The 22,608-nt window shown below is 44.7% G+C and overlaps 9 protein-coding genes across 9 annotated transcripts; 4 read left to right on the top strand and 5 right to left on the bottom strand.

Moving 5' to 3' along the window:
* Positions 1–483: 483 nt before the first annotated feature.
* LOC125767901 (innexin inx4-like) lies at positions 484–2,505 on the bottom strand. The gene is made up of 3 exons (XM_049434863.1): positions 2,101–2,505; positions 1,772–1,963; positions 484–1,704 (listed from the first exon to the last, which is right to left on the bottom strand). The coding sequence occupies exons 1-3, from the start codon at positions 2,348–2,350 to the stop codon at positions 989–991; spliced, it is 1,158 nt and encodes a 385-aa protein (XP_049290820.1). The 5' UTR covers positions 2,351–2,505; the 3' UTR covers positions 484–988.
* Positions 2,506–2,726: 221 nt separating this feature from the next.
* Positions 2,727–6,173, top strand: LOC125767873 (splicing factor 3B subunit 2). Its single transcript, XM_049434826.1, has 2 exons — positions 2,727–3,006; positions 3,142–6,173. The coding sequence occupies exons 1-2, from the start codon at positions 2,980–2,982 to the stop codon at positions 5,887–5,889; spliced, it is 2,775 nt and encodes a 924-aa protein (XP_049290783.1). The 5' UTR covers positions 2,727–2,979; the 3' UTR covers positions 5,890–6,173.
* Positions 6,174–6,281: 108 nt separating this feature from the next.
* LOC125767903 (EARP-interacting protein homolog) lies at positions 6,282–8,045 on the bottom strand. Its single transcript, XM_049434866.1, has 3 exons — positions 7,607–8,045; positions 6,954–7,510; positions 6,282–6,877 (listed from the first exon to the last, which is right to left on the bottom strand). The coding sequence occupies exons 1-3, from the start codon at positions 7,646–7,648 to the stop codon at positions 6,349–6,351; spliced, it is 1,128 nt and encodes a 375-aa protein (XP_049290823.1). The 5' UTR covers positions 7,649–8,045; the 3' UTR covers positions 6,282–6,348.
* Positions 8,046–8,128: 83 nt separating this feature from the next.
* Positions 8,129–11,748, bottom strand: LOC125767924 (ubiquitin-conjugating enzyme E2 C). Its single transcript, XM_049434899.1, has 3 exons — positions 11,647–11,748; positions 10,770–11,529; positions 8,129–9,816 (listed from the first exon to the last, which is right to left on the bottom strand). Exons 2-3 carry the CDS (start codon positions 10,868–10,870, stop codon positions 9,387–9,389), a joined length of 531 nt encoding a protein of 176 aa, XP_049290856.1. The 5' UTR covers positions 10,871–11,529; positions 11,647–11,748; the 3' UTR covers positions 8,129–9,386.
* Positions 11,749–11,818: 70 nt separating this feature from the next.
* On the top strand, positions 11,819–13,224 carry LOC125767911 (negative elongation factor E). Its single transcript, XM_049434879.1, has 2 exons — positions 11,819–12,101; positions 12,163–13,224. Exon 2 carries the CDS (start codon positions 12,225–12,227, stop codon positions 13,116–13,118), a length of 894 nt encoding a protein of 297 aa, XP_049290836.1. The 5' UTR covers positions 11,819–12,101; positions 12,163–12,224; the 3' UTR covers positions 13,119–13,224.
* A 102-nt stretch (positions 13,225–13,326) lies between these two features.
* On the top strand, positions 13,327–14,550 carry LOC125767915 (kxDL motif-containing protein CG10681). The gene is made up of 2 exons (XM_049434882.1): positions 13,327–13,619; positions 13,680–14,550. Exons 1-2 carry the CDS (start codon positions 13,453–13,455, stop codon positions 14,275–14,277), a joined length of 765 nt encoding a protein of 254 aa, XP_049290839.1. The 5' UTR covers positions 13,327–13,452; the 3' UTR covers positions 14,278–14,550.
* Positions 14,551–14,682: 132 nt separating this feature from the next.
* Positions 14,683–18,764, top strand: LOC125767870 (NFX1-type zinc finger-containing protein 1). Its single transcript, XM_049434817.1, has 6 exons — positions 14,683–15,241; positions 15,307–15,911; positions 15,979–17,214; positions 17,303–17,986; positions 18,050–18,376; positions 18,457–18,764. The coding sequence occupies exons 1-6, from the start codon at positions 15,064–15,066 to the stop codon at positions 18,529–18,531; spliced, it is 3,105 nt and encodes a 1,034-aa protein (XP_049290774.1). The 5' UTR covers positions 14,683–15,063; the 3' UTR covers positions 18,532–18,764.
* Position 18,765: 1 nt separating this feature from the next.
* On the bottom strand, positions 18,766–20,370 carry LOC125767897 (protein SHQ1 homolog). The gene is made up of 4 exons (XM_049434857.1): positions 20,122–20,370; positions 19,885–20,059; positions 19,130–19,825; positions 18,766–19,062 (listed from the first exon to the last, which is right to left on the bottom strand). Exons 1-4 carry the CDS (start codon positions 20,274–20,276, stop codon positions 18,823–18,825), a joined length of 1,266 nt encoding a protein of 421 aa, XP_049290814.1. The 5' UTR covers positions 20,277–20,370; the 3' UTR covers positions 18,766–18,822.
* A 517-nt stretch (positions 20,371–20,887) lies between these two features.
* Positions 20,888–22,590, bottom strand: LOC125767910 (uncharacterized). The gene is made up of 2 exons (XM_049434878.1): positions 21,933–22,590; positions 20,888–21,866 (listed from the first exon to the last, which is right to left on the bottom strand). The coding sequence occupies exons 1-2, from the start codon at positions 22,333–22,335 to the stop codon at positions 21,373–21,375; spliced, it is 897 nt and encodes a 298-aa protein (XP_049290835.1). The 5' UTR covers positions 22,336–22,590; the 3' UTR covers positions 20,888–21,372.
* Between the last annotated feature and the right edge of the window lie 18 nt (positions 22,591–22,608).

The following is a 22,608-nucleotide window of genomic DNA, read 5'->3' as shown; positions in this document are numbered from 1 at the left end:
ACTCCCCAATAGATGGAGCCACCTATAGTTTACAATTCGATTGCAGGTGGCCTGTGATTGAAATAACGGCAAGAGATTCAGATTGGCCAATTAACCACCATATACCAGCTAGCGATTAGCTAGGGGAGACTGATCCATGATGCTACTGACCCGATGCCCATCCTTGTGAGTTCAATACGACATCATAATCAGACAGTAAGATCAGAAAGGCCAAGATAATTGATTGGTAGACATCGTCAAGCGATACTATTACCTGAGTAAATAAAAATATTACCAATCTTTACCAACACGTTTCGTGATAACTGAATGCAATTCTTCAATTTTGTTTAAAATTTAAACTAAATTCAACACGTTCCAGTTGGATAAAATCCCGATCTAATCATTTTGAATTAAACATCAATTAATAAACAGATCGATCGAATTGTTAAGCTACAATTACATTACAAAAAAAAAACACAATAAACTGGTTAACACTTTGGAAAATGTTTCTATAAACAACAACGATGTGTGCGCTTTATTTACTCTGAGAAATAATTTGCCGAAAACCCAAACTTATGTACATTAATGCCACTTATTTAAACTGTTACGAATGCAACAAAATTCACAGATGCAATTATTTAATTTCTAACGAGTCTCAAATCCCTGTCGTTTTCTTCTCTTACTTGTTAAAGGCACCTTAGCAGTAATCAGATTCAGAGTATTCGATCGATAGCGAATTTGTGGAAACTTCCGCATACGATCGCATATATCGTACGTGAAACCAAATTGCATAAATAACGTTAGTATGGTAGAATGAAACAATTGAAGAAAATAATGAAAATTCCCGATACAGCACGGTGGAATGAAGATACATTTGGAATGAATACGTTGCAGAGGATTGTTGGCCACTCTTCTACCTTAGCTAGTAAAATAACCAGTGATTTCAACAGCTTGAATGCTCGCGCTTGCGCATTTCGCTCGGCGTCCTTAAGCATGCGTTGCGCAATCGTTACACATCCTCCTCGGCGAATCCTTCCGGATCGGTGTAAAAGTCCGGTTCGCCTCCCTTTCCCATTCGGTACGATTTGCTGTTGCTGTTTTTCACTTTCGACAGGCTTTGCAACAGTTCCCGGCAGACGATCGGGTTCAGGTTACGGCACAGCTGATGCAACAGGAACCACTTCCCGATGCCTTGTCCTTCTAGCGCTCGGGACACCATTGCTGAGCGCATCGGGTACAGTGGGGCAGCCAAAAGCCACAGACGAAAACTTTTGCTGCACAGCACCACTACCCAGTAGAGCAGATTGAGCGCCGATATTAGCAGCAGCATCAGGAACCACACCCAGAGAAAGGCAAAGATTTTCTCATTCACTACGTTCAGCGACAGCAGACAGAGTCCATCCCGGTTCTGCTTCGAACCGCTTGGTCCAATGAAATGGAAGTCACATTTGGCAATCTTTGGAAACATTTGCGAATTGTACCGGTTCCAGGAGGGAAAATCGAACGATAGTAATGCCGTTACGGCGGGATGATAATTTGTCCAGAAGCCGGAAAAGATCACATTCAGCAGGACAATGTTCAGCAACACGTTGCAGAAGTTTAGCAGCGTGCAGAAACAATAGCGTAACAGGTACGTACGGTGCAAGCGTGGAAATTCTGCCACCAGATGAGTGATCAGTTGCTTCTTGCGTGATTTTTCCCACTGTTCAGGCACGAGCGGTGAAGCTGCAACGTTAGAGATTGGTACGGTTAAAATTGTTCTCTATACTTGCCACAGTTTTGTAGCGCTTACTTAAACCATCGCATAGTGACTGCAAACGGCCACCTTCCCAAGCCTTCCAGAGGAAGTTAGGCAGCGAAAACATGCCCGCCTGCAGCGCTAGTATGAACACGACCCACTGGTAGTATTTCTGATATGATCGTTCATTCTCTGGAATGTGGCCAATCTTGGCATTGATCTTCACCAAGTCGGTGCTATCCAACACTGCATTGGAAGAAGAGAGAGAGAGACAGAGAGAAAAGATAACGAGGTAACCTAACATATCTTGCTTTTTGGAGGGATAACCTCTCACAACGGATCGTTTCCTTGTCGCGGAGAACAAGCGTGCTTAGATACAGTACCGAAGTTCGGATCGCTGCTAATGTATGTGCCCATGATCCAGCAAAATTCGTTCATCGTTGAAGCCGGAACCGTACCACTTCCGATTACACAGTCGATCGGATTACCAAAGTACTGGCGAGCGGAAAGAAGCAGGCACGCGAGCAACAGCAGATACACTGTTGCGCGGCAATGCAGCCGCCATACGAGATCGGTCGAATTGATCTGCTTAATGCGCAGAATGTTCTGCAACGGTCTCGCAAACTCGAGCATTTTACACCGTCCTGCGGGGTATTGGAAATTCCGAACAAATCACACTCGTCAGCTTGCAAATGTGCACATTACAGTGCAAGACAGTCTAGTTTGCCGTCCCGGCAGGTGCACCTGTACTTTGTGTTACTTTCTTCGAACTGGAGCAAAGAAGACGTTCATAGCATGCTCGTCGGTGTAGTAAATTTAAAAATGGCGATATCGTTAACCGTTTCTCTATTATCCGGGTTGAAGAAGGATAGAAAAACGAACTAAAAAACTGCAACAAGACAACAATGAGATTTTCCTCAAAATGCTTTTAATAAAAATTATGAAATTTTCATTAATACTCTTCAAAGCTAATCTAATTGGCTACGTTTTAGATGCTTTATTCTGCATGTTTGAAAAAGAATTCCCGAAAAAGGCAGGAGATAATTTCACGCCATGCTGTAACGCACGTTACGATCTGTCAAAGTTTGACAGCGTGTGCACTGCATTAGCCCGTCGCAGTTTATCCGGCTGCAAAACTGTCAAGCTGTAATACCAAACAACTTCGCTCGATCGCTTTTTGGTAGATAAAAATTACCACCTTTTGCTGTGTATTGTTCGTATAGTTTAGCAGTTTTTAGCGTAGCCAACACGGCCGGTCCATTATGGACGCGATGGACAACAATTTGGAGGTAAGCCACGTCTACAGATTGTTCTTACACAAGTGCAATATTGTGCTCCACCGAACAGCAAACAAACGCGCTGACTACGGTGCAAAAGGAACTGGAGCTGTAAATTGTATTCACTTTTATTTGCGTATTTTCTAGCAACAAACCAACGGTACAATGGTGCCACCACCACCGATCCCACCGGCAGAAATGCTGATGGGCGGTGGTATGCCAGTAGAAATGGTCGATGGTGGCGGATGGCCTGTACAGATGGTTCCGATGATGCAGGACGACCATCTAAACATGCAACAAACGGAACTGGCCGAACTAGATCAGGAAGATCAGGAGGAGGACGAAGAGGAAGAGGAGGAACGCGAAGACTTGCAACAGTCGCCGGTATTGTCTCCTCCGCCTGCATTGATGTCGCTGGAGGTAGACAATCCCGACGAAATGGCAAAAAAACCTTCCGAATTGGTACTGCCAAAAGCCCTGGAGGATGTGCTAGCATTGAAGACGATTCGCGCACAGGAATTAGGGGCGGAAGAAACGTTAGTTGCATCGGGTGTCGTGCTACCGGGTGCTTACTTAGAATCGGAACCAGTAATGGATTCCGAGGATGAAAATGTTAACGAACCGAGTGCGGCTGATGCGGAAGGAGACGATTCCTCCATGCTCGGCGCATTTTCCGACCCCAGTCAAACACGTTTGGAAGAAAAGCAGGACAAAAACAGACGCAAGAAGAAACGGAAGAAGGAAAACCGAAAAGCCCGACGGGTACAAATGCAAAAAACACATGAAGAACGGTTACAACAACAGCAGCAGCAGCAGCAGCAGCAGCAACAGGAACAACAACACAAGTACCCGGATAAAATAATGAAAACGCAACATTCAAAGCATAAATCAACACGTTCGAAAGATCCGGCACAGGATGCAGCTAACGAGGAAGTGGAACAAGGTGAGGAAGAACGTATGGCTACGGAGCCTGATGTGTCGGACCCGAACGAGGACGGCGAAGAGAAGGAGACAGCGGAAACGCTGAAAACGGTTAACGGCGATCAAGAGAAAAATGGTGAAACAGAAGAGATGGAAGAAGCCGAAGATGATCCGCGTACAAACGGCGAAAAGGAAGATGGGGATGAAGAATCGGTAGTCCAAGCGGGCAGTGAAGGAAATGATAACAAGGCACCGGCATCAAAACAGCCGAACGAATCGATCAGCACCGAGGACGATATCTTGAAGGACGTGGAGATTGAGTACGTACCGGAAAAGGTAACCATCGCCGATCTTGGCCCGATGTATCGACAGTTTTATCGCGTGTTTGAAATATTCAAACTCGACACCAAGTCAAAGGAAACGGTAAAGAGTACGGAAGAGGCGGACAAAGAGAAGGCAGCTGCCGAGACGAAAAAGGTGGACGACGGGCTGGATTACGACTACGACGATATGGGCGATCACGATGAGAAGGACGACAAGGAGAAGGTGTCCAAGCGCAAGCTAAAGAAATTGAATCGCCTGAGCGTGGCCGAGCTGAAACAGCTGGTAACGCGGCCCGATGTGGTCGAAATGCACGACGTAACTGCGCGCGATCCGAAGCTGCTAGTGCAGCTGAAGAGCCACCGGAATACGGTGCAGGTACCGCGGCATTGGTGCTTCAAGCGCAAGTATCTGCAGGGCAAGCGTGGTATCGAGAAGCCACCGTTCGATCTACCGGCGTTCATAAAGAAGACCGGAATCATGGAGATGCGCGCCTCGCTGCAGGAAAAGGACGAAGCGAAGACGCTCAAGGCGAAAATGCGCGAACGGGCCCGGCCAAAGATGGGCAAGATCGATATCGATTATCAGAAGCTGCACGACGCTTTCTTCAAATGGCAAACAAAGCCTCGCATGACGATCCACGGCGATCTGTACTACGAGGGCAAGGAGTTCGAGACGCGCCTGAAGGAGAAGAAACCGGGCGACCTGTCGGAGGAGTTGCGCATCGCGCTGGGCATGCCGATAGGGCCGGCCTGTCACAAGATCCCGCCACCGTGGCTTATCGCCCAGCAGCGGTACGGGCCACCGCCGAGCTACCCTAATCTTAAGATACCGGGTTTGAATGCACCCATTCCGGAGGGATGCTCGTTTGGCTATCATGCCGGCGGATGGGGTAAACCACCGGTGGATGAAAGCGGCAAACCGCTGTACGGTGACGTGTTCGGTGTGGCCGGAATGGACGGAGAGGGTGGTATGGGCGAGGAAGAAATTGATCGGACTGTATGGGGCGAGCTGGAATCGGAATCGGAAGAGTCGTCCGAGGAGGAGGAGGACGAGGGCGAAGATATGACGGCACAGCCAGACGAAAGTGGACTGATCACACCAGCCGAAGGACTCGTGACACCGTCCGGTCTAACCAGCGGCGTCCCGGCAGGCATGGAAACACCCGACACGATCGAACTGCGCAAGAAGAAGATCGAAAGTGAGATGGAAGACAATGAGACGCCAGTACTGTATCATGTGCTACCGGAGAAGCGAAACGAGCGCATCGGTGCGGCTATGATGGCTTCGACACACGTGTACGATATCTCCGCAGCCGGTGGTGGTGGTGGTGGTGGGCCTGGTGGTGTACCAGGTGCTGGTGGACCTACAGCAGGTGCCGGTGGTGGCCGTGCTGCTGGCCGAAGCGGTGGTCCAGTCGATCGCGAAGGTATGGTCGAACTGGCGCTCGATCCATCCGAGCTTGATCTGGACAATGAGGCCATGGCGCAGCGATACGAGCAACAGATGCGGGAACAACAGAGCCATTTGCAGAAGGAGGACCTTTCCGACATGCTGGCGGAACACGTGGCCCGGCAAAAGTCGAAACGGAAACGACAGCAAACCGACACAACCAGCAAACAGTCGAAAAAGTACAAGGAGTTCAAATTCTAGAATCCCTGGCGCCGGGTCGGAGAGGGGGCTCATCGGAAGCGATCTTCAAACTACCGCAACTGTCATACCTTTTTACCACTTCCTGTCCCGTGTCGAGTGTCTGTTCTCCTTTTAGTGTATGCTCCGTTTTTTGCAATATCCGCCGCTGTGGATATAGTTCCATTCTAGCCCAGTCAGGGAATTATGATTCAAGTGAGGCAAGGTGAAATTTAACATTAGAAATAAATTACTACATTTCCTTCGTATGTCCTCTGTCCCTACCAGCGGAGGGCACTGACGTGAAACATTGGGTTTTGTTTTGTTTTATTTTTTATTCAGCTTTACCGGCCAAATCAATATGCAAAATTCTAACTTTTAGTTTTTTGACAATACTCGATCAAATATCGGAAGAATAAATTAAGGAATGATTTTATTTTAACACAAGTGGCATGTGGTGGTCCGTCCCATTCTGCTCCACACTTACAGCAATATTTGGTACTTGTACTGCTTGGGCACCTTGGAGATAATCATTCGCCCATCGTAGCTCAACGATGCAAACATCCACGGATCGGCCGTACTCCACTCGACACCATACACCGAATCCTCATGCTGATCGAACGTTTGCAGCAGCCCATCGGCCAAATGTTCCCGCGGTTCACTACCACCGCCCACCTGCTCGCTTACTGCTTCGCCCGTTATAACTTCTGGCGCCTCCGAACTGACACTGCCGGCGCAAGTTAGCAGCACCTTACCGTCACTACCGCTGGACAGTATCAGCTGATCGTGGTACGTGTTAAACCGTACACTCCATATCCAGTGATGATGGTCGCTGCGTGCAAACACGTGTTCCTTGGTGTTACGGAAATCCCACACCTTCATCACACCGTCGTCCCCACCCGTCACGATGTGACACTGTTTGTTTGGGTTGCAATCTAAATCGCGCACCATCTGGCTGTGCGCTTCCTCGATGCTCCACACGACATGGTTGGGATCCCGTATATCGTATGATCTAAGGATGCGAGTAGCGTGAGTAGCGAAAGCATTATTCCACCTGATCCAACACAACCAAACCGGGTGCGAATTACCTTATGCTGCAGTCATGTAGCGCTATGAAATGATTGCCTTGATGAAAGTGGGACCATCGTCCAGTGGTAAACTTGGGCACATTTTTAGCATTGATTTCTGCCACCACGCGGGTTGCTGATTCGGCCCGATTAAATAGAATTATCTTACCATCCACTACACAGGCCAGTTGGTTTGCATCGGTTGGATGGAACTCGGTGGTGCGTATTTCCGCTCCAAACCCACTCGTCGGCAGTGTTTCTACGTGCTGGAATGTCAGAAACTCCAGATCACCGTCCTTCGGTTCGAGAGATTCCGGTAACGTTAGGAGCGCTGTCTCCATGACGACCTGCGTACCTTTCAGCAGGCTGTAACAGCTGGCCAGAAGGCGCGGATCGTGTGCACTTGCCGTTAGCCGCCATACTTCCCCGTACGGATGGGTGAAGATACGCGACTGCAGCGCGGAACTGTCCTCGTTCAGATCGACTACGTGCAAGTGGTTGTTGGGTTTGAGGCTTTGCGTTGCTACGAAAAACCGCACATCATTGCTTTCGGCTTGCTGCGATGCGAGCGCTCTCGCCTGCGTGTGGAACAGTGTAGCGTGTGCGTGATCGTTCGCAATAACATTGGACAATTAGAAATTGTTTTCCTTTGCTAGGAACCCGCGATTTCTCACCTGAAAATCGAGCCCATACACAAGTGAATTGTTTTCCTCCATTGGAAAAGATATTTTTCACCTTTCGCTTTATAGCTTTTGACAGCTGTTTCTTCATTGTTTACGTTTATCGCTGACGCACAGGAAGAGAAAAAAAACCGTCTGGATTTGAAAAACTGTGAAACCAAAATTTCCTACTTTAATTAAAATGATTGGAATTGGTAGCGGACATGTAGGCGCAGAAATCTTCTTCACCTGACGGGTTGCTATCAGTATGGCCAGCAACAATACACTGCATTCAATTTGGTAGGTATTATCAGTGCACTCAGTATTAGCAGTGTAAGCAAAACAATCCTCCGATCTCAACACGATGTTAGCTTTCACGTATGTCCATCTGGATAAATTTTAAGGAAAATTAACAACATAACAACCAACATTTTCTTGGAGATATGTGAATCTTTAACGAAGTTAATTGTCCTTACCATTGACTAATAGGAGAACACTAGTGATATAATCATATAAAATAACACCAACACACAAAAATTGTTTTGTTTTCGCTGTTGCTGATTTAAACGACCAAGTCCATTTTCGGTTTTCTATCGCACACAAAACTATAAATAAATACATAAATTTCTTCCTTCCCATTTGAATTACTGGTCAACTTTCCTGTTCGTTCTAGACGAGATTACAGAATGCCGCAAAGTCGCCACACCATCGACCATAAGTGATTGACTTTAGTTCCCACCGCTGACGGTGACCGAGCGATCTAAATCACGGTAACTAAATAGTCTCGTTTATGTGTACTTTCGTGTTGTCTTCCCTAACGTAGCCTGTCCAGGTGCAGTATGCATTGTACCAGTTAATATGGTTGTAATAAATGATGAGAGCAAGGGTGCGATTTACACACGGTGTCCTTGGAGGAAACCTGAACTACGGAAACTATTGCGACTCGAAAACAGCGGAAGGGTGGTTTCGCACGGTTCACAAATTATGGTCAATATTAAAATCGTCTTAAAAGCAATAAGATACTTGAATCCACTTATCTACGAGCTACAATACAAACACGTTCCTTTTTTTGTTTTCTTTGAAGTCGGTGCCGTGTGTCCATTCATTTCTGCCTTCCATCGTTAACTAAAGTCGCAACATTTTAAGTAAATCGAGATTTCTTCCGTACAAAACTTATGCCGCTTACAAAAACAAAAAAACAGCAAACAATAATTAACCGTAAACACTCTTCTTTTGCATTTCGCCTTTGGCAAGTTCGGGCTGTTGTTAGGGCTTAACTTTTGCCATCTTTTTAAGCGCGAGCATTGATTATTGAGAGATTACTAGAAAAGGAATGAACTGCAATGGTAGATGACTATAAGTTTCACAATTTTGCCTTCATAAAACATTACTTTTGGGAACGAAAAACTAAGAAACGGAAACTTGGTGCGTAGAGCACCATCGTTGGTAAAATTTTACATTTGAAAACACAGTTAAATCAAGGTCTATTGTGTGTGTGTGTTTTTTTTGTTCTTTTTTTGAATATTTCCAAATAATCTGAAACGTTTCACGCCACTAATTTCACTTGTTTTCCCTTTCAACTTTGCTCGTCAATCATGGATAGCAATAGCTTAAGCTCAACACAATTCCGAACGGCCGTCCGATTCTTGGCTGGGCTGACACTGACGACAAGGCTGACTGGCTAATCTTCTCTATCATTAAATTGTTCTACTAATTAGGGAATTGTTGGTGGTTGGTTGAAGGATCCAGTAGGGGATTTGAACGCATCGGGAGGGTAAAGCTTCAACCGCACACCTTAGGAATCCTTGTTCTTCTCGTAGAAATCATCCAAATATTTTTTGTACTCGGCCTGATTCGGCCACAGCTGGGATGCCTGCGAGTTGAGCGGGCTGTCGTTGTTCGGCTCCCCGAGCAGGGACTGAATCGAGAGCAGGATTGTCCGTACATCGTACAGTGCGGACCACTTGTCCTTCAGGATGTCAAGGCAGATCGAACCGCTGAGGTCGACGTTAGGGTGAAAGCAGGGCGTGATGAACTTAACGTTCGGTGCCGAGTACGGGTACGAGTTGGGGAATTCTAGCAGCAACTTGTACTTCTGACCCTTGTACACGGTATCGTCTGGACCGCTGATTGTACCGATCCATTTGAAGAAGTTTTCACCCTCCGGGAAGGCAGAGATGGATTTTTCCGATGACAACATCAGCGCCATTAGTTCTTTTTGGAGTCTGCCGAGAAGAGAAAGATCGAAATTTTATTTTACTAGCTGATCGAGATTGGTCGTTCATGTTATAACAAAATTGTTTTCTTAAAGTCTTCACAAGCTTGGATGGACATGGAATTGGTCAAACCCGGTAAACAGATCTAGTGTAAGTAGGTTTTAAACTTGCAACATGAATTTGGGATTCGTATTCTTCTCATTTTAAATTAAAACTTAATCAACAAAGTGAACATAATTAAACTAGGTATTTGAATAAAACGAATAACCGCCAATATTTCGTGAGATATCAATAAACTCTAATTAAATTCGACAAGTGTGAACTCTCATAGGTCAATGAACTCTACGGTATTTGATCGGTATTCCATGATGAAACATTCTTCTCACCATCAACACAACACTTGTGTCTACTACTCAACCTCTTCTTCACGACTTCCCGACGACATCACTTCTTATCGATTAAACGATCTTATTTTCATTATCAAGAAACACATTACAAGAAAAAAAATCGATTCTTTGCGAAAGCCAAAAAACGTAGGAGGCAATGAGAAACCGTTACCATTTTCAAAAACAGTTACAAGAAAGTGAGACGCGTAACGCCATGACAGATAGGGCGCACCCTTCTTCTCCCTCGAGTGAGTCCCTTCACCAACACCGCGCAGCAACACGACAACGCTGCTGTAAGGGGACACTTGAGTTCATAGGGAATGAACCAATTTTACACGACTAGTTGTAGTCGTACTTATACAAATTCTATTTATCTGGTGGAATAAAATGGAAGCACACACATCACTTGCTATGGCACAGTACGGCGGAAGGGTACACAATCGCGATGGTGTCATCGCCATCTGGGTGCAGATGGCGAATGATTTCTAAATGCGCGCGAATAACCAAATGTCCGGACAAGGCAATTCCTGACGGCAATTCCCTCAGCGACGTTCCGGGAGCACTCGGCGCACTCACCTTTTGCTAACGGCCTGGTTATTGTTGTTTATCAGCGCTTCATCATTCTGTTTCGATGGGTTCGATGACTGTGCACGCTCCGGATTGATGTTTTGGGCCATTCTTCCTGTTTTTTGTTGATCTCCAAACAAAACACACTTTCGGCGACGCGTTTCCCTCCTTTTTGAGTTTTTCTTCTTCAGCTAGCCTAGCCCAGCCCGCACACACTAGCGCACGAAACGGATGGTGAATAGACGATGCAGCCGCTCCTCAGCGCTGCTTGCCGCGATGTCTTGTTTCCTTTCTTCCGGGTATACCAAACGCGCGATAATTACGCTGATACAGACGTTCTGCTTCGTTAGCAACGGCTTGCTTTTCCTTTACAACAGATACACAGCTGCTGGATGCAAGTCTGGAGAGTTGTTGCTTTAACACACTCCACTACGCTTCCCTGCCGTACACCGACCTCTTCTGAACATGGAACGCGCACACCGTTTTCTATTTCCCAATGGCGACACACTCTGCGAAAGCTGCTGTGACTGCGGGCGGCCTAGCACTGTACGCTTATGCGTGACCTTTCTATGGTCGTCACTCGATGTTTTCCGATTTGTTTGATCACGATTCAAACGCGATTGCTGTGCGTTTCGTTCTTTTCTCTGGTGCAACAATCGCTTGCTTTCGTTTCAGTTTGCTGAGTCTGGCATTTAATCGCTTCCGAAAGGGCGAGGATGCTTCTACGGAGGGGTGTAAGTTTTGCGTTTGTAACCACTGGTTGGAAGATCTGGGCGCGATTTCATCGAAGAAAGCAGCAAAAATGGTGCATTCAAGAACGGTTTTAAGGAGAAAAGACATCGATCTCGATTAGCTTGAAGATTTTTATACACACGTTGTAACTTACCGGGTAATTCACGAGCAGTAGAATAGAAACAGTCCGCCAAACATTCTACAAATTACCGTTATCGATTTCGCCTTTTGAATAGTTGACGTTGAAATAACGCAATTGTGAAAATGACGCGTATTGATCTGACGTACAGTCAGTGCGTTATCTCAAGCTTCGTCTATACGTATGCATCCGACAGTGATTATAGAAATTTAATGATTCTGATTGGGAGTAGTGGCTGATTGAAGCCATTTTTATAAAATCCTACGAATTGCATCCGATGTTCACTTTCTCAAAATTTGACGACATTGTTAGCCTTTTTGCTATTCGTTCTTATTTATTCCTATGAGCGTGTAAATCTTTTTGAGAATACCTGGCAACCTTGGGCATAACGCTTCGAGACCCGTAACGTCAACGAATAAAACAATCAAATTTGGCCAAATCAAGAAAGAGAAGTGGAATCAAAACAATTGGTATGGTGCGCCGTCTTTGCAGTCGTTTGCAACGTTTTTATATTTGTACTTGTTCTTTTAGACATCTGCTGAATATCGAAAACGCGTAGCGATACACACTAGACACTACTACTGATTGTGAAAATGGTTTACATTCATTTTCCATCGAACTTAACCGAGGAAGAACTGATGCTGCAAGCCAAATATGCAAAGCTTAGAAAGAAGAAAAAAGCACTCCAAGCACTCAAGGCGCCGAAACAGGAACCGGAAAAGAATCTGTTGCCTAAACGCCCAACCGATGCACGAGATGCGCGTGAGGTGGCTCGAAAGCTGCTGAAAAGCGGCGCCATACAAGCCATACAGAAACCACAGCCCAAACAGGAAGGTTCGTTTAAGCGACCTAAAGGACAGGAGCGAAAACGAACTCAACCGGAAATGTCACCAGCCGGTCAGTATCAATCGTTCGGTGCATCTACAGAGTATGAAAGCGCCAGCTCGACTGCTTCAACGTCCAGTGTAGTGGGCACACCTACCATACCGGTCGAAAGGCCCAACAGTCCGGTGGAGAAAGAAACCAGCCGCGTACAGAACCTCTACCAGCAGTTTGCAAATGAACGTGATAAGGTGGACGATCAGGTGGACAAATCGAAGCCGGGCGTCGATGCATCGAAAGACAAACCGCGATCCGGTAATACCGTGTACGTTTCCGGCAACAAGGTGACGGAGAACTTTCTCAAGAAGCACTTTAGCGATTTTGGCGAAATTCTCAACATTTCGATGGAGATCGAGAAGGGGCGAGGTTTTATCACGTTCTCCAAGACGGAATCTGCCGACAAAGCGATCAGCGACCTTCACTCTAAGACGGTCGGTGGTATACAGCTGCAGGTGCAATTAGCACGCCGTCAGCCACAGATCAATCCCATCAACGATGCTGGCTCTTCGGCTGTATGGTCCGCACTTGCCACGAACCGGTCGCAAAAGGGAAAGCATAAGGATAACCGGGAGCTGGTTTGCTATGATCATGATGATATATTTTAGGAAGCGCATTCGTGACGAACACGAATTATGGCACAGACTTTATGTATGCTAATGGTATAGTTTTAAGAGCATCTAAAATAAATTTCGATCTTATTTTTCACTCCTATGAACTTAATGGAATGTTGGTACTGCTAACGCGTGACCCTGTGAAAAAAATAACACAAATGAGTGACGCACATAAAATAAAAAAAAGCATGCAAACTGACAGCTAAAAAACTATTGTTTACAAAAAGTAAATATTGTTCTTTCCACAGCTGTTTGCGTCTAGAGAGTAATTAAAAAGCAGAAAAACATTTATTCGCTGCAGTTTGGAAGCAATTAACTCTTTGCCGTCATGATGAACTCGGAGATGAGCAGCAGCATGCACTCAGGGCGCCCGGAAAGTGATTTCAGCATCGAGTGCTTTCAAAACTATACCGCCCCGGAAGTGTTCGTCCAAGGGTTGGCTGGGTTGGTCAATCAAACGGACGTGGAAGTTATGATACGAGCGCAGAAGCAAATGTAAGCCGTTTGTGTAAGTTACAGCTGCCAGGGGCTAATGCATTGATCAATCCGTTCCAGGTTGCAGCGTTTTGAGAAAACGAATGAAATGTTGCTCAACTGTAACGCGCTAAGTGCCAGCCGACTGAAGATAGCTACGGATGATTTTAAAAAGCACACGAAACTGCTGCATGACATGAAGAAAGATTTGGATTACATTTTCCGCAAGATACGAACGATCAAGACGAAAATCGGCAATCAATATCCGGCGGCATTCGCTGAGGCGGAAGCAAAAAATAAACCGATCAGCTTTGACGAGGAAGATGAAATTGATACCGCCAGCCGGGCGGAGACGTTAGATGAGAAAACGAACCATCCTGATGAGGCAGCGACGTCATCAACTCCGGTTAAGACGGCGTCTGCTGGTAAAGGGAAAGGATCCGCTAGCAAGACGGACACGGAAGGCGCCGTGAAGGAACGGAAGAAAACGCTCGCCAGTGGGAGCAGGGAAAACTCTACCGTGGGGTATGTGAAAATGGAGCAAAGTCCTGAAAATCGGAAAACCGGTGGCGGTGGGTCGAGCAGCGGAGAACAGAAGCGACGTTCGTTCCGATCGGCGCAAAGCAGCTCGACAGATAATTCGAACGATTCTTCGGATTGTACTTCTGATACGGGATAGCCAGGGAAGGGGTAAAACTAAAACGAACCATGTTTAATTATTCGTTCAATTGATCTCAATCGTTTAGCTGACGGCGGCTAGTGCAGCTTTGGCTCTTACGTTTATGCTAAAGTAGGTTAATTTAATGCTAACTATTTATCTCTACAAGTTGGACATGACGAATTGATCAGTGTAAACCAATAGGAAAAATAGAAACAATACATAACATTGCGCAAGTTAAAGGGAGCTTTATTATATCGTATAATCTATCTGCAATAAAAGAAGTAAAAACAATCCGGTCATGAAATGAATAAGCAATCTTACTGTTTGGGAAAACGATATCGCTATTTAATAAATTTTTATTTTATTCCATACAACAACTGTGCATTGTTTCGTCCGTCGCTTCCCAGCGTATGTTTCAAAAACGAAAAAACGATCAATTCAAAAGGACCAATGCAAGAAAAACTCAAAGAAATCCACCGTATAATATAAACGTGCAAAGGAACAAAATCTATCAAAACAATTTTGCTACAAACAATCAACGCAAAACGGTATCGTACTAATGAACGCAAGAATCTCCAATGATAGAAGGACCTTTGGCCATTTGCAGCCGGTCCAGCAGTAAATAGAAGTTAGTTAATTCAGCATTGCGATTGGGGAAAAAATCTTGAAAGGCTTAGATAGTTTAACCTAAACGGGCCGTAGCCTGAAGTGAAGTGAACTAGAATAAGAGAATTTGTATTGCAGTGGTTTTTCCGTCGATTTTAACAACAGTTTGAAGCTCATTTGTCCAGAACAACGCTTTCAATGTCTAATGCTAAAACTCCGGAAGAAGATGATGACGATTGGTTTAATAAGGACGAAGATGAATTCGTTGTAAACATACCAAACAAAGTTGGAAATGCAGAAGGTGACAAGGAGGCAGCTGAAGGATCGGGAAAGTCCGTGAGAGAAATGTTGGATAATTTAAAGTTCACACTAAACGGTGAGTTTGTACGAAGGTTTTATACAGCGCACTTTGCTAAATATCAGGCATTTTCTCCTTTCCAGACGAGGGTGGTAATTATGTGGACTCGATTAAAAACGCTGCGCAAGGGCGAACGGCCAAGTTCGAGCTGCCGAAAGGTGCACCCGGGAAGTACGTACAAACCATTCCTCTCACGAAGCTTGTAAACATCCTGGAGAACGATACACTTTCTATGTTTGCCGATATTTACGTGCAAAAGGAAGAGTTTCTTGCCACGCTGACGAAAAAAACGTACGGCGAGGAGTTAATTTTGGTTCTGATGAAAATTATGAACAAACTCAGTACGATTCCACTGTACGAAACGGTCAAGCAACTGTTCGGGACGCTGGTAAACCAGCAACACTTTTGGGAGCAGTTGTTAAAATTTTTCCAGCAACCAGCCGAAGGAGAAAAAAAGAAAAAGAAAAAAAGCAAAATTGTTCGTCCAACCATTTCGCGGATTGATATGATGGATGTGTTGTTGAAGTTTCTAGCCGAAACGAAACAGCACATCCCGCTTCCCCAGCGAGTGCTGGAATATTGCCAAAAGCTTAGCCGAATCTCACCTCCGAACGATAAAAAGCAACAGGAACAATTGCATGATTTGGCGCAAAACCCAGCTGCAGAAGAACCGACGAAACAACTCAGTGTAAGTGTGATAGTTGCACGATTGAGGCTGTTGGTTCTTAAAACATATTTGTTTACTTGTTCATTAGATTTGTCCTACCATTAACGAGCTGAACGAGGGCTCAGGTCCTTCGATGAATCTGAAGCAAAACATCGTGAAAGGAAAATATCAAAGTGTTGAACATTATCTGGATGTTCATTTGAATCTGCTGAAGGAAGACTTCTTAATCCCCTTACGCACCGGCATACAGAAGTATCGGAAATTTGTCGAAAAGAATGGCCCCGGTAAATCGTACGTCGGTGAGAGTATTCGTGTGCATTGGCCAGTTAAGCTGCTCCTTCCTAGCACAATTAATCGGCGGACAGCAAAGGAGCAGCTCGTGCTCGTTGATTTAGATCCAACCGAGCGGGGTTATTCTAACCTTTCTGCGCGGTACAAACGATTGGCACTGTCCAACACGAAACGGTTTATGAACGGATCTATGGTGCTGTTCAGCTACGGTCCGGAGCTAAGCGAACTTGTCGTTGCGGTCATTAGCAATCGTGATGCGGCACAGCTACTGAATGGCTACATTTACGTGGAACTGATTCGGCTGGAGCACCAAACGGAAAACGATCCACACTCGTCTGGCCATGGTATGCATTTGTTCAACCGACCGCTACTTATGATTGAAAGTGAAATATTTTTCGAACCGTACCACCAAACGTTCAATGCGTTGAGCCGTTTACGGGATGACAATTTTCCGTTAAAATCGTACATTGTCGATGTAACTTTCCCGAGCAAAGGTTTGCCCGGATACTTGGGCCAAGGAAATGCGCACCTTTTCAACTACGGTGGAATACAGTTTGATCTAAAGAAACCCGCTGATTGGCCGGCGGAAGCATTGGCTACCGCAGCCGGAATGAACATGTCACAGTTTGAAGCTTTTCGGATGGCACTGACAAACCGATTTACGCTGATACAGGGTCCACCAGGAACGGGGAAAACATACATCGGTCTGCGCATCGTTGAAACGCTGCTGGCAAACACAAGCGAACAAATTCTGCTTATCTGTTTGACCAATCATGCGCTGGATCAGTTTTTGTGCGGCGTGACTCGCTACACGGACAGTATCGTGCGTATGGGTGGCCAATCGAAGCACCCGCTGCTGGACGCATACAATGTAAAGCAACTGCAGGAAGACGAACGGATTGACAGACGGTTACGGATCAGTTATTACAATGTGAAGCAAGAGTACCTGAAGCTGGTTGAACGGTTTGATGCGTTGCAGCAGGAGCAGCAGGAGACAACCGATGCATTGTCACGGCCGATGGTCCAGTGTATGGTAGGTTGTGTACCATGTGTACAGCCATGTTTTCAATGTGTTCAGCAGTTTCAAAAAAACCAACACAAATCCTTTACTATCGTTGCAGGAAGAATTACTGGAAGCATCGCGACGGCTCCACGAACTAAGCCAGCTAAGCACACTGAAACTGATACAAGGGTTCCGTGTCGTTGCCATGACGACAACGTTTGCCGCACGGAATCGCACCTTGCTGGAGCTTCTCCGCACACCAATCGTGATAATCGAGGAGGCGGCGGAAGTGCTAGAAGCACACATTGTGTCCTCACTGACAAGGCATACCACACAGTGTATCTTAATCGGTGACCACAAACAGTTACGCCCCACTACAAGTACCTACGTACTGTCGCGCCACTATCGGATGGATTTATCCTTATTTGAGCGCATGATCAACAATCGTTTCAGTGTTGCTATGATGACTGTACAACATCGAATGCGACCTGAAATGGCAGACCTTTTACGACCGATTATCTACCCTGTACTGGAGGATGCCGATTCGGTTGTGGAACGACCGAATGTGCCCGGTATGATGCGCAATCTGTTCTTCTTGTCGCATAATTATCCTGAAGGAGGAGAATCTGCTATTGAGTCGGCGGGCAGTGACGATGGAGGCGATGAAAAATCGAAGAAAAACCTATTTGAATGTCGGTTCTTGCTCGGTCTTTGCGAGTATTTACTAGTGCAAGGAAGCTACACCGCGGAGGACATTGTTATACTAACGGCTTATAATGGTCAAATGTTGCAGTTCGTTGCGGTAAGTTTTTCTTCTGCGGTTGTCCGATGGTCGAAGTAAAACCTTCTCCTACTCTACCAACAGGAGAAGAAAAATCGTCCCACCTTGCATGGAGTTCGAATTGCGGTAATAGACAATTACCAGGGTGAGGAGAGTAAGATCGTTTTGCTTTCCCTGGTGCGCAGTGGCAATGCAAACAGTGGGACCGATACGATCGGTTTCCTTGCGCACGAAAATCGTATCTGTGTTGCTCTGTCCCGCGCACAGGACGGGCTATACATCGTTGGCAATATGGAGCTACTAGCTAAGTGTTCGAAAACATGGTCCAGTATTGAGAGAAAGCTGCGTGAACAGGCCGCCATTGGCGATTCGATGCCACTGCAATGCTTGATCCACGGTCAGGCAATAGAGGTAGGTGAATGATTATTATGCACCCAGCACCACTGGAACGAGGTTTTCATCTGTTTATTTTTTCATCTTGTTGTTTTTAGGTCAAAATGCCAGAAGACTTTGAAGAACTTCGAAGAGAAGATGGAAAATGTATTTGTGGAATTCTGCGAAGATAAATATGTACGAAAGAGTGATCGCTATCTCTATTTGTGCCCTCTACGAAGGCCAAAGTAAGCATCTAGGAAGGAATGTGTAACATGTATTATCTCGACAAGGAAAAGAAATAATCTCTAATCATAGGTTTTACAAATCCTGACGCGGTCAAGGATGTATTTTTTAAACATTTTATTTGTTGTAAAACAATCTCTTAACGAATGAATAAAATTCTACTTATGCATAGTACACCGAAGTTAGGTATGTTAGCCGTACAGCTATTCTTTTTATTGCAAGGGTCAATTCAACGGTTTTCAACCGGACAGCTTCAGGTTCATTAGCTTTTCTAGCACATTTTCATTTGCGCTTGGTTCTTCATTGGTGGTAACAGATTCGTTGTCACTGTTACTATCGTCACACTCATCTTCCGACGATTCGTAATCGTCCGAGTCGGTGCTATCTGATTCCTCCTGTGTTATGATGTCCATAAGCAGTTTTTGAAGCATTTTTTCTTCACCAAAACCGAGCACTGCCTGGTGTACGTCCGGTAGTGCCTACGGTAGGAAGATACATTACAATTGATTAAATTCCAGTAACGAACATGGCCATAATTACACGTACCTTTTGCATATCATTTATGAGCAGCATGAGAATCTCTTCATTTAAACCTAATTCCACATAGCGAATATAGTCTTTGATAAAGAAATGATTCAACACGGCACAGTCCGTGGTCTTAAATGCTTCGTACGCAAGCATCAGCTGCAGTTGAATCCATGTCCGTCTGTCTACGGACGTTATTCCATTGATCACGTGCTGTGCACACACTAGTGAGATTTCTTTGTTCCGATAGTAAGGATACGTGCAGGAACGACGGTAGAACGATCGTAATATTTGCTCCACACAGTCAAATTCCACAAAGTACGCGAGTGTAGCGGATATGCGATGAATATTGATGTGTGAATTTGCTTCATTCAGTTCGTTGTTGTTAGTCAACTGATCGTAGCCGATCGCAAGCAGTATATCGATCAGACCAAGCAAAAGCGGTTGGTGATCTTCGATGCAGGAGTATGCTTCCTTTTGTCGCACTTTTTCGTCTAGAATCACCCGTATCCGGTATGATTGATCTTCGGATAATTTAAACGACGCGGGAATGTTGTCTAGATTAAGACCCAACTTGTCGATAGTGAACTGTATGTAATCCATTCCATAATGTTCGCCATTAAAATCATGTTTTTCTGCTACTTCTTTAAGTTCCCATCGTTGCGGGAAGTTGTACGTGCAAGGATCGGGAAGCACCTTGAGCTCTTGGCTTGTTTCCTGTAAATTAATAAGACAACAGTAAGTTTGTCTTTGTACCATGTGGCAGTTATACTTACCAGCAACAATGGACCGTTATGAAGCCGTCCGAAGCCATACGGATAGGAAGGAGTTTCGGTGTTGGTCGGTTTAATTTCGCAATCCAGTGGAACACGAAACGTCACCGCACTTTTCTCATAATCAATATTTTCTGGATACGCCTTCCCGGGATGTACAAGATGCGATAAAGGTATTCTACAAAATATGGCTTATGGTGATCAACAGTTTTTCATTTGGCAACAGTATTCATTTCTTACCTTGCATGATACGGTGCAGCCGTGAAAGTGCATTCTGTCGGAAAAATATTCAGCACAAGATTACTTTCATGTTCTAGATCTAGCTCTGGCAGATCTAACACCACAAGAATATGTTTTGACTCTAAAATTGTTCGGAAATTTACACTATCTCCCATTGTTTGCACTGTACCACAGCAGCGACGAGGGGTTTTTATTTTCGCTGAACTATTGTTTGCTGTACGTATGTTTACCAACAACACGTGCTTCTGCGATTAATGCCGTTATTAAACATGGCATTTTTGGCAAAGCGGTTTTGTCGTCTATCTGTCAAATCGCGTTTGGCAGATAAATGCCGGTCTCAAAATCGGTATCGAGCATGTTCGATTCCGATTTGCTTCGGACCGTCGTCTATCTGTCAAACTATCGGTTTGTTTATATTTGCGTTGTTCACGTTCATATGAACTTGCTTTAAACTTGTGTTATACATATTTGTGAAAAAAGTTCATAATGGATATAGAAGAAGATGTTTTGATGGCGGTGGCAGTTTTTTTTGCTCTTCGGCCGGAGAGAAGGTCAATATAATTTTATTTGAATATGTTCCAATTTTTAACTTGATTCCATTTAAGAGAAACGGTCAATTTAAACCGTTTAAAGATTTTTGCAGAATCTTGAGTTATTACACGAGCGGACGGCATCTATCTGTCAAACGCAATGCCAGAGCTCTTTCTGACGGATAGACGACAAAATCGCTTTGCCAAAAATGCCATGTTTAATAACGGCATAAATGTAATGATTATTGAAAGATATTTGTTTAGTCGCGCGGATGACAGAGTATGATAAAATAGACGGTTGATGCAGATAATGATCGTAATAACGGTGATACATATTACTTATCTTCATTATACAGGAAAGGATATATTAAATTCCGATTAGTCTTACTATTGCGACAAAACTCTAGCATCAAATTATGCTGAATTGCATTGTAGTCCTGATATTTGTGCATGTGTAATATGATACTGCTCCATGCGAAAAGTACAGATTGTTGTACGAAACTGGCGCTAAGCAGAATGTGAATCAGTGTTTATATGAAGTAGTCAAGTTCAAGTTTTATTTCATTTGTTATAACATTGCATTAATTCATGTAATATATCGTGCTTAGAGCACATTAGCCATCATAGAGCAATATCATTTAATACGTCCTTTTGTACATGAAACATAGTTCAATACATACATTGTTTAGCTTGTGTAGAACAGAACCACTTACGTCGGAGTTCAATGAATGATTCGATCCCGATACATAGGTTCTTTTAGTATTGTTTTGTCCAAGGGATCGCTCAACTCGTACCACATTCTTTGAAATTCTGCCGTAAATGGGTTGATCATATCTGGCATGGAGCAGTACATGATGTTGTCCCAGTGCGTCATCAAACCGGGAGCTGTCCAATTGCTAGAACCTGCAATTAGCAGGCCGTGCTTGGGCAATGGATCGCAGGTGCAGTCCGTTTTTCGGCGCATTGTTTGTTTGTTTTGTACGCGTCGCTGCGGTTTGCAACGTGAACACGAGCTGCCGAAACGTTTCAACAGTTCAGCTCTGTCGCTTACGACGGCTTTATCGAACAAGGTATGTTGCATAAATTTGGTTGGCTCACCGTATTCTGCGATGTGGTATGCAATCAGACAATTGCCACAATACCATTCGGTATCAAGCAGGCAAAACTTGTGATGCATAAGGTACTCGGATTTGTACTTGTACTGCACCTTTATATCTGGAAAGCAGGAAAGAATGCACATTTTAGTAGAGAGCATGATGCAAAAAAGAGGATATGTATTACCTTCATCGATCAGATCACGTAAATAGGAACCTTCATTCCCAACCATAGACTCGCATGTAACAACTCGCACTACAACCGAGCGCTTTTTCGCACGTATGATCGCCTCACTTATTTCCCGCACGGTAAAGATGTACTGTGCTAAACAGATGGATTTTTCTGCCCTATCAATGTAGCTGATGGTCCGGTCAATATGTTCGCGCAAAAGTACTTGCGGGTTCGGTGAAGGGTTCATTAGTTTGCGCCGGTTAATGAAGTACACCTCGCATGGCTTTGGTTTGGGCTTTGAACATTTTCGCAACCACAGATACAACTCGTAAACGATTTCCGACGATACAAATAGCAACCCTCCGGCAACAATCAGTTTGCCAGAGTTGCTATTGAAAACTTTTCCTAATATTTGCATCTTTCCGAGAAAACAACCCTACCGGTCGCAGCGCACACCGTTGAATGCCAAATGATGCTATTGCGTGTTCTGCGAAGTGTAGAAAACGGAAGAACTAGAAGACAAGTTTTCCCGCCTAATTAAATTGACTGCTGCTGATATACTTGTTAAATATCTGAACCAATTAACTGTACTATTTATGGTAAATGAGATAGATAGAAAAAAGGCTTAAAATGTAATTATTACACAAACAAATGAAAAATATACCTAACCGATTTGCTTCATATTATCCGC

The sequence above is a fragment of the Anopheles funestus genome, chromosome 3RL (genome assembly GCF_943734845.2).
Source record: "Anopheles funestus chromosome 3RL, idAnoFuneDA-416_04, whole genome shotgun sequence".
In the NCBI taxonomy this organism is placed as follows: domain Eukaryota; kingdom Metazoa; phylum Arthropoda; class Insecta; order Diptera; family Culicidae; genus Anopheles; species Anopheles funestus.
The sequence above is the reverse complement of the archived record's forward strand: the minus strand, read 5'-3'. Positions and strand labels throughout refer to the sequence as shown.